Here is a 10,424-nt window from a genome sequence, read left to right on the forward strand (position 1 = left end):
CATGCAGCTTTCATGCATGCATGACCAATGGGCCCCACAACCGCCCACCCAATCAGAGGAGGCCTGCAACATGAGCATGAGACTGAGTATAGAATTGTTGCAGCAAAAATTAATTCATTTCAAATTCAAACTTTATTTTTTATTAGTTCAAACATTCTTCAGTGTGCATGACATGTTCCTTTATTTAAGGAGAGCTGAGATGAGGTCTTAACCATGGAGGGTTGACATTTGCCCACCACAACCCTGCTGTATAAGATGAGCAGCATATGAGTGTCTCAATCTTAGGACTGCTGGTGTCTTTCTGCTTCCTGAGGAAGCAGAAGCCTTCTACACTTCTGGGATCTCAACTGATTTCAGCTTCTTAACCAAGCAATAAGCACATAACTCTAGACCAAATGCACAAAAGATTAATTAAGCGAGCAGTGAAGATCAATCTAGACTTTATGTGAATGGTCGCATTCAGTACGTAGAAATTTCTTTGAAGACTATCAAAAACTCTTGTGATCGTGCAATTTGAACATCTATTCAAAAGGCCGGAAAGAGATCGATCCCGCTTCTTTTGCTTCTCAAACAGAAAACAATTATTCAGTATAAACCATGTACAAAGTGCAGTTAATGCCTAGAAAAGAGATCCCAAAGTAGTTGGAGTGTGTGGAGATTAAACTTGGAGCATGTTGTTCACTAGTCATTATCATGTGGGTTCTACAACACCTGACACCCTCAGTTTTCCTATGCCCTGCCCTGCTCCCTATGTCCACTTCATTTGAGACAACACTCTCCAATTCCAATCCCAAGTCAAATGACTCATCACTCCCCTCTCTGTTTAAGCAAACAGTGCACCACCAAAAATTGGCTACATGACAAAGTGCTTCCTCTCATCATGCCTCTGCAGCTTGGCCCCATCTCTCTGATAAAAGCAACATGGAGGGGCCATTCTTTTAATGCTCATTCTACTTAGCTTTATTTACATCTATGAGAAAAGAAACCCAGTCCTTGGTCCTATTATTTGACACTGTACACCATTTTGAACCATCACACAAAATATCCCACAGTTTTTCTGTTGATCTCTTTAGAAGCATCAACAAAACTAGTTACAAATTAAGGGGGAAAATTTTTTTGAAGAAAAAGAATGGTGTCTTGTACATTTTACCCTCAGGTAAAAGATTTACAACTCTGAATCGGCTTGCGCGCTACTAATTACAAATTCTCTCTATCTGTACCTTTGAATGAATATGTAAAGTTTATCTATAAAAAAAGAAACATTAGTTAACTGTATACATAATCATATTTACGGTTGGGCCGAGTGCCGGATCGAGCCGCGAAATTCCTTGCGAGGCCACGAGCGAAATTCGATCGCCTTTTGATCGTTCTTTTTGATTTAATAATGGCTGCAGTTGACCTTCGTCCGAGCCAAGCGTAAGCTGCATTTGTTAACAGCTTTGGTTCGAAGAATTTGAACTTCAATTCCATTGTGAAAAGCTCTTTAATTTTAGGGTTTTTTTTCTTTTTGGTTCTTCAGGTGTCTTCTGCAAAGGCTTTGAATATGAAGTCGCGGAAGCGCTTTGAGTACTGCTTCGGATCAACAGCCGATATCGATGTCGGGTCGTATTGGATCGATTTGTAAGCGTGCTCGAGCTTTTTGCTAATATCATAATCTTGGAGAATGTCTATGATTCCGAAGTACAATACGACGTCGTAGAATTCCCCCGTCGATTCTCCGATTAGCTGGCAATCATAATCGTTCCTTCTAACAGTGAGTTCAGCCCTTGCAGGCATGTTCGTGCCGAGTCTGATCGTAACCCACCTACAGCACCAGAAGGTAAGGACATAATTTCTTTAGTTACTCGTTTCAAGCATTTAGATGCAAATGAAAATATGCATTTTAATTAATAAGCTTCTTGAAGAAAAAAATAATTACAGGAAAACTGAAAAGTACAGAAAATAGAAAATGAGCAGTCTCGCTTGATTATGCAGTTTAGTCGTTTAAATCTGTTTTACACTCGCTGTTACGAAGCCCATTGAGCATGGATATTTGTTAGACTCGAAAAAAGCAAAGATAACAGAAACTAGATAGCCCACAAAGCAATTATGAGTCATAACTCATAAACTGAGTAATTGTACAGAAGCATGCATCCATCCTGATTAAACTAAATAAGGCTTTCGTTTTATCCTAAAATACTCGATAGCCTCCAACCAAGAAATCATATGAGCAGTAGAACTAGTTCACTGCAGTATAAACTTTTGAAGGAAAATGAAAGAGAACATCTTAAAATTAACGAGGGGCTAGTTCTTAAGTACCTATTTGGATCGTAAAGAAACTGATCCATGTCTACTCTTGAAAGGCGTGGTGTCGTTTGTCTTGTGCCATCTACGTCATTAGTACCTTCAACCACGCCACAAAATTTTGTTAGCTCTAAATGTGACAACATTAGATGACACCCATAAGCTAAATCAGAATTTGATACCAACCTTCAGGTACGTGCGGATTTCGGGTGTCTCTAAAATGTACACCTACCAAGAGGCTGTAATCCATTATTCTCTCCTGCTCGAGAAACTCGCAGTCCCTGTCAACTTGCCTGTATAAAGAAACATGCATAAGCTCCATATTAACGTCAGAGAGCACCATGGTATAATCCCCCAAAAGGGAAATAAGGTGATCATTATAATATAGGTGAAGAAAAGATAATGTTCAATCACCTTTGGAAATCTTGGAACCAAGGCCTCTGCAATCGAAATATGAAGTTAAGATCGAGGTCTTTTAAAGTCGTGTACTCATCGATTTCCGTCTCTGGCTTATCAGTCATCCGACCATGCGACGATCCTTTCAGATCAAAACGCCTGTGGATAGCATACTCGGAGCAGAATAGGTTTCCCATGATAACGAAACGGACCTGATCAATATCCAAAGGGAAAACTTTCGTCATCTTAGCTAACAAATGTATCGCATCAAATCTTTAGTATCACACACATTTCCAACCTTCTTCTGAGCAGCCCCAGTTAACCTAACACAGTGTAGACCAAAGAACTTGGTCACCAAGGTGTCCTCAAAAGCACGAACATGATTATAATAAGCTGGAAGCATCCTCAGGAGCACCTATACAGTGGCAAGTGATGAGGGTTCAGCGAAGGAGCTTCTAGGCTTCTTAAGCGTAAAAAATAAAACGAAAATATTATATATAGAGAGGTAACCTTTACTTCGGACTTCTTCATCGTCTTTATCATGTACTTGTCATCATTGGTGAGGTAAAAGAAGCTCCCACTCTTACCAGGGGAGGAGAGTTCACGAAGCGCATCGTTTCCACAGAGGGACATCATATAATCCGCTGCATCTACCTTGAAGAGCTTCCGAAGTGTCCTGTTCATTCAATTCAAGTAAATGAGATTGCAGTGTGAATAGCAAGTAATCTGATCATCGGTACAAATGATTACCAACCGGAACACCAACGGGCAGTAATCCTTCCATCTGAAATCGCAAGATTGGTGCGGAGGCGTATATTTTGTCCCTTCGGGAGGGAATTTCGTCCATACTTTTTCCTTGGGGTCGAAGGCCGACGCTTTCAGATCAAGGGTGATCGGGCCTTGTTTTCCTACAGCATGCCTGTTTCACCACACGCCAAGAAAGAAAATGGTGATAATTTTGCTCACAGAAGATGCTTTAAATAGTTTCTGAACAGTATTCCTGATGATGCTTTAATGTCCTCTATTCTAAGCTGAATTATATATTGCGATTCATTCTGTTTATTTCACACTACAAAGTCGAGCAATTTCAGATGGAAAATTCTCCGAGTAACAACCTAAACAGGAAGCTTCAGTTAATTGACTATGTTATGTTATGTACGTCTAGAAGAAGCATGAAAATGTTTTTTGATCGGACTAGCGAAAAAATTGAGGCTTTAATCAAATTTGGTGTATCATTTGATTTCTGAGTGAATGACCCTGTTCTGGGTCAAAAACAGATCTACTTCTTTTAGGATTTATTGCTTTTGACCTATTACTAATTTTTATCACAAAGACAAACCAGCTTCCAACCATGTTTGGAATTCTCGCAATCCAACAAAGGGGAGCGAAATCGACCAAGAAAGCCTAAATCCGCAGAAATTCAATTTGATTTGATTACAACAATAAGAACGGTAGTTGTTGAAAGCCATTGTTTTTTTTAAAAAATAAAAAAATAAAAAAACTAACATATCATTTCTCACTCTTGTTCGAACAAATTTGCATCCAGGATATTTAGAAAGAGAAAATTCGCAATTAATCAACAAAACAATCCATAAAAGAATAATCAATTGGCTCCTGTTTCCATTCACAATAAGTGTTTCTTATCATAATCCCAAGACGAACCTGATCCCGAGCTGCAGATTGAGCATGAGCTCGTAATTCTTGTGCCCCTTGGAGATGGTCTCCCCCTGCCTCTTCGGCACCCGCGGCAGCGGCCACCGCATCTGCAGCCGTCCCCCCAACCCCCTCGTCTCCGCCTCCTCCAACCCCAACCCTCCGATCAAATCCTCGGGCCCCTCCTTCCCCCCTCCCCCGCCACCGGCCGCAGCTGCTGCCGCCGCCGCTGCCGCCGCCACCACCGATCCCCCGTCGACAATGTCGCACGTGATGTCCCCATCTGACTCCCAAATGCAGATCCTCTCAAACCCCTTCTCCCCGCCGCCGACGCTATTGTTCATCCCTGCGATCCTCCCGTGCCCGCCGCCAATAATTCCCCCGACGCCGCCGTCCCCCGCGCCGGGCGCGTCGACCGACGCGCGCCTGCGCGGGCGGGGCCCGTTCCCGGTGCCGATCTCGGCGACCTTGGAGCGCCACAGAGCCTGCTTCTGCGCGAATTCCGGCTCGTCGCCGGACCAATTCAGCGCCTTCTGCGACGGCAGGATCGAGANGGCGGAAGAGGGGGGGGCGGGCGCGGCGTCGACGGAGGAGGAGCGCTTTCGGTTACTGGAGAGGGCGGAGGAGGCGGCGGCGGCGGGGGGGTAGAAGGTGCCGCAGACGCCGCCGGCCCTGGACCAGGTGCCGACGTAGCAGCTGCCGTCGGGCCAGGTGAAGACGCCGCTGCCCTTGGGGACGCCGCCCTCCCAGAGGCCGTCGTAGCGGTTGCCGTTGGCCCAGATCAGCGAGCCCTTCCCGTGGATGAGGCCGGCGCGCCACTGCCCGGCGTACTCGGTGCCGTTCCGCCAGACGTAGCGGCCGGCGCCGTCCTGCAGGCCGTTGCGCCACTCGCCGTCGTAGTAGTCGCCGTTCGCGTAGGACTTGTTGCCGGCGCCGTGCTTGAGGTTCATGAGCCAGCCCCCGCGGTAGGTGTCGCCGGCGGCGCCCGTGTAGGTGCCGTGGCCGTCCATGAAGCCGGCCTTGAACTCGCCCTCGTAGGTAGCCCCAGACGGCCAGGAGAACTTCCCCTTGCCCGTCGCCTTCCCGTGCCGCCAGTCGCCCTCGTACATGCACCCGTCCGTCCACAGGTACTTCCCCGCGCCGTGCGGCACCCCCCCGCGCCACTGCCCCGTGTAGAAGTCGCCGTTCGGCAGCAGCCGCTCCACGTCCCGGCACTCGCTCTCCGCGCCCGCGCCCGCGCCCCCGCCCGGATGGTCGTCGCTGGACGACGACGTCGTGGACGCCGAGCCGTCGGCGTCGTCCGCCGGCGCGACGGACATCGGGGTGAAGATCGACACGCGGCGTCGCACCTGCTGCTGCTGCTGCTGCTGATGGTCCTGCTGCTGCTGCTGCTGCTGCGCTTTACGCACCGTAGACTCCCACGCCTTCGCGCGGAGCTGCTCCTTGTACATTCTCCGCGCGCCTCTCCTTCCTCTTCTTCGTCCTTCTCGCTGTGGCGACGCAAATGGGCATGTACGAGGACAATGCCGCTTTGGGCTATCTCAAAAACGCCGGCTCATTAGAACCGACCCAGCCGACCCATTTTCGCCATGGATGAAGAAGCATTGCAGCAGGGAAATAGAAGAGACAGAGGAGGTCAGAGGGAGAGGAAATGGAGAAAGAAGAAGGGAGAGGGAGGAGGTGGTGGGTGTTTTGTTTTTCCCCTTTTTTTCGGTTTTTTTTTTCAATTTTTTTTCATTAATGCGAAAGAGAGAGAGAGAGGAAAAAAAAAAATAAAGCCAAAGCTGGCTTTAATTTAATTTTTTTTTTTCTCTCTCTCTCTCTCTGTCTAACTCTGTCTCTTTCTTTTCTCTTTTTTACCGGCGAGGACAGCAAGGAGAGGGGAGGAATTGGGGATTTTTTCTTTTTTGCTTTCTTATTTTTTATTTTTTTTATTTTTTTATTTTTTGCTTTTTTTAGGTTGTCTCTGCCTAAATTAGTGTGCAGGTTTTTATTGGGCTCCGATTTGTACTCCTAGGTTGCCTAAGAGCCCAACAAAATCCCCAACAATTGGAAGGATAATAAAAGAGGGAGATAAACCCTATTTTTAAGGCTAATTAGTTCTTGATAAAAGTATTAGGACAAAATCTAGTGATTAAAATTAAAAAAAAAAATCCAAAAATGTCCTTCACTATTGGGGTCCAAATAACTAATTACAAGAAAAAGATCGCAAACCCCTTTTACACGGCATTGCTCTATTATTTACTATCTTTCAAATCAAAATAGTTATTAGGTACGCTATAAGTTTCTATCTTGGTAAATTATTGATGTGTCAGAACGTATTACGCATCAGCTTTCTATTGGCTCATGTATATAGTTCGTAATTAAAAATTACATAGTAGCACATCATAACAATTTGTCCCCTTTATGGATCTTAGAAAACTCTTATATAGTTTGTAAAGTATGATATTCACAATACTTTAGGATCCGTTTAGTTCAACGTAAAACCAATAAAATAATTTTTCGTGAAAAAAAAAATTTGATAGGAAAAAATTTTACATTTTGCGGTCCTTGGCTTGTAAGATATTTTTTTATCAATGTTTGTTTGGTTAAAAGAAAAAAAAAATCACATTTGTTGTAGTTTGAGTTTCAATTTTTCGTCGAAAAATAGCAAAAAATAAAAACTTTAATTTTTTTTAATCTTTACATCAAATCAGATAAACAAAAAAATATTTTCATATCAGAAATAATTTTTTGATTCGTTTTATGCCGAACCAAAAGCCACTTAGTAAAAAGAGGAGGGACAAAAATCATAACAAAACATTAATAAAGTGGTCCAAGTGGCAAGAGAGCTTTTTATGTTTCTCGTGATTGGTAAATTAAAATTAGATGACATAATTTTCAATAATAATAATAATAATATAATTAGTTGGTGTAAATTTTGCTAATATATTCTCTTTTTTTTTTTTTCCGTAATACATTGAAGAGAGGCGCTTCTTCGTGCGTCCATATACAGGCCCTTGCGCGCAGGAAGTGGTGTTTTTTTCCATTATTTTTTTAAAAAAAACAATATTTTTTTTAATTTTTTTTAATTATTAATATTTTCATTTCATAATTATTAAAGCACTTTGTGTGGTGGGTGCCTTGACCCGATCCATTCCCGTTAATAAGTTGTTTACAGTTCATCTCACATTAACGATAAATAATTGTTCCCTGCACCCGGTGTATAAGTACACACTGTGGACCACACACACTTTTTAACAATCAATTGTAATCCAAGTTGATAGATACAACTCTTATGCCATCTAAAGAGCCAACATATAAACAGTTACAACAATTAACTATCGCAGTATTAAAACCACGTGCTTTTATCCATTACATTACCAAATTAGATCTAAGTAATCATAATAATCAACAGAAGAGGTAGAACTATTGTTTTGTTTGTTAGAAATATATTTCGGAAATTTATAATTTACATACGTAGTACACCTTTAAAGGTTATAAAATGAGTGGAATGAGTTAGATTTTAAATTTTAGCTATCTAAGATGGGATTCTAGAGGTGCGGTGTTTATACACCCGGTTCAGGAAATATTTTCCGTACTAACGCAAATAGCATCTTAGGACGGTTGTGGTCAACGCATCACCGAATGTGCTACCCCCACGAAATAGAAATGTTGATAGGTTTAATTAGGCTTTATATATAATTTGATCCCAACTAAGAAAAAGTACGAGCTTATTAGATTTTGCATGCCTTTTAGGCCTAAATTCTAAAATAACTTTTCTACTCTGTGTGACGCCCCACTTTTTAGAAGATTATCCGTTCTAAAATTATTCTACTCCTATTACGCTTAATTCTTTTAATTTCTTGAATATAATCATCACCTACAATGATGTAGTCCAAACAAACACTTAGCCTCATATATGGGACTATTTCAAATCCTAATATGTCACATTCTTTCTCTTTGAGTCCTGGCGTTCTCGTTAGGCTCAAGGTCGTGTCGCGCTACACCCACAACATTCGTCAACTAAGGAGCTGCGCTCTACCCACTGTATAACACTGATTTAGCCGAGATTCATCTCATACTTCTAATTAGTGATTGCTTCTAATATATATCAACTATCACGCTCCGCCTCCTAGGTAGGGATGCAAACGGATCCCGGTTGGTGGAGATCTCGCCCCGATCAGCCCCGACGGGGGCAGTAAATGAGAAAAAATAAATAGATTTGGGGCAGGAAACGTGGTAAATTTTACGATCCGAGATGGATTCGGGGCAGGAAACGAGAGAAATTTTGACCCGCCCCGAATCCGCCCCTCCATGATCCACCCCGAATCCCCCGAAAATTATTTATATTTTAAAAAAAATATTCTTAAAAAATAATATATTTACAAAAAAGTTCAAAATATAAATAAGTTAGTACTCTCATTTCTAATGTATTTGAAACTTATGAATTTTGTTTTAAATTGTGATTGATATTTTTTATTTTTATAATTGATATTGTTAAATTATATATATAATATTATTAAAAATTATTAATTTATATTTTATAAAATATTAATAATATTATAATTTAGAAAAAATATTAGTTGGCGGGGTGGATTCGGGGCGTCGGCGGGAGGCGGGTTACGAGGCGGGACGGATTATGGGATGTATTTTTTAACCCGTCACGGATTCGGGGCAGAAGGCGGGGTGGGATTTTGCTAGTCGGGGCGGCAGGCCGGACGGGACTCCCGCTCCCAGATCCGCCCCGTTTGCATCCCTACTCCTAGGAGTCACCATCCTAGACCCATTTTAGTCTTAACACGTTTAACTCTTGTAACTTCTTAAACCTAGCCACCATCCAAAATAGTATAACCGGATTAAAAAATTTAACATATTATATCTTATATATAAAACTATTACAAATTCTAGAGTGTCACACTGTGGGAGAATCAGAAACTAAATATTTAGTCAAATAAATATTGACTCTATGTAAAACAGTAAAATACTTTTTATTTGAAAGAAAAAGTTTAAAAACACTGAAGCTTAAGTTGCACGGAAAGTTAACGAAGACAGTAAATTTATTTTAGGTGAAATTCATCAACTGAAAAGTTCACTTTTTTTCAGTTTGGAGAATTTTACATGCAATCAAACACCGTCTAAACTAAAATAAAGTAATGAAATTAACATAAACTACTTGCGCTGTGCTTGTTCGATGGTAGTAAAACCAACTACTGCAGCTATACCTGCAGCAAACCCTCCAACTGAAGCGATTCAACCTCGAGCCCAATTTGCTATGGCTTGAGCTGCAACAATGGAAGGTATATAAATGCATGTTTCAATTTTTCTTGCTGGAGTTGTCCAATTGAGTATAGCTTGAGCAGCAACAACGGAAAGTGTATAAATGCATGTTTCAATTTTTGTTGCTGTAGTTGTCCAAACGTCAAACTGTGCAGGTGATGTAGTCATGACTGTTCTATTTTCATTCCATCTACCGATAACTCCACATCAAAATGGATTTAGTGATTTTGTTCGCCAAACCCCATATGACGCCTGCTTTTCTGCTCAAAGATGAACAATTCTATCTCGATCTTGCTAGTCTGGACATCTCCGCCCTCAAAGACTAAGTACAAAAAAGAGATAATAAGAGAGAGGGATCGAGGTTCTAAAAAAATTAAGTACTATATTACTTATAAGCAAAAATTATAATAACACTCTCTCCACTCTCTCTCTTAGTCTTAGCCAGCCCTCTATTTATAGGCATATAGTAAACATTGAATTTACCAACCATACCGCCTATATTAAACACCCACTAACACTTAGAAAGCAGTCCACATAAATACTAGGTGAACCTAATAGTTGTCCATGACCTTTGAATTTTCGTTGATAGTTTTGGAACCTTTAATTAGTCCAGCAGTTGCATGACCCTTTGTCTCCCACAGTGGCTATTGGTTTTTTACCTCTTTGGCTATCCATTTGGGCCAGGGATGTAGGCTGTGTTAAAGAATCGCTAAGTCCTTAATAACATACTTGGAATTTTAAAGGCTTAATTACACTATATTATACTATACTTTACAATTTGTTTTTTTACTTTTTATACGTTACTTTTTTAAAATGGACCACTCAACTATCTA

General features: G+C 41.5%; 1 protein-coding gene across 2 annotated transcripts; it reads right to left on the minus strand.

Moving 5' to 3' along the window:
* On the minus strand, nucleotides 1,095–6,028 carry LOC109723760 (phosphatidylinositol 4-phosphate 5-kinase 6-like). Of its 2 annotated transcripts, none has more exons than XM_020252239.1 (8): nucleotides 4,342–6,028; nucleotides 3,434–3,598; nucleotides 3,196–3,355; nucleotides 2,978–3,094; nucleotides 2,698–2,891; nucleotides 2,470–2,576; nucleotides 2,299–2,383; nucleotides 1,095–1,804 (listed from the first exon to the last, which is right to left on the minus strand). In XM_020252239.1, exons 1-8 carry the CDS (start codon nucleotides 5,781–5,783, stop codon nucleotides 1,516–1,518), a joined length of 2,559 nt encoding a protein of 852 aa, XP_020107828.1. In that variant the 5' UTR covers nucleotides 5,784–6,028; the 3' UTR covers nucleotides 1,095–1,515. The 2 variants fall into 2 exon arrangements, with proteins under 2 accessions (XP_020107828.1, XP_020107827.1); XM_020252238.1 differs by having other exon boundaries at nucleotides 3,190–3,355.

Source organism: Ananas comosus, linkage group 18 (genome assembly GCF_001540865.1).
Source record: "Ananas comosus cultivar F153 linkage group 18, ASM154086v1, whole genome shotgun sequence".
Lineage (NCBI taxonomy): Eukaryota > Viridiplantae > Streptophyta > Magnoliopsida > Poales > Bromeliaceae > Ananas > Ananas comosus.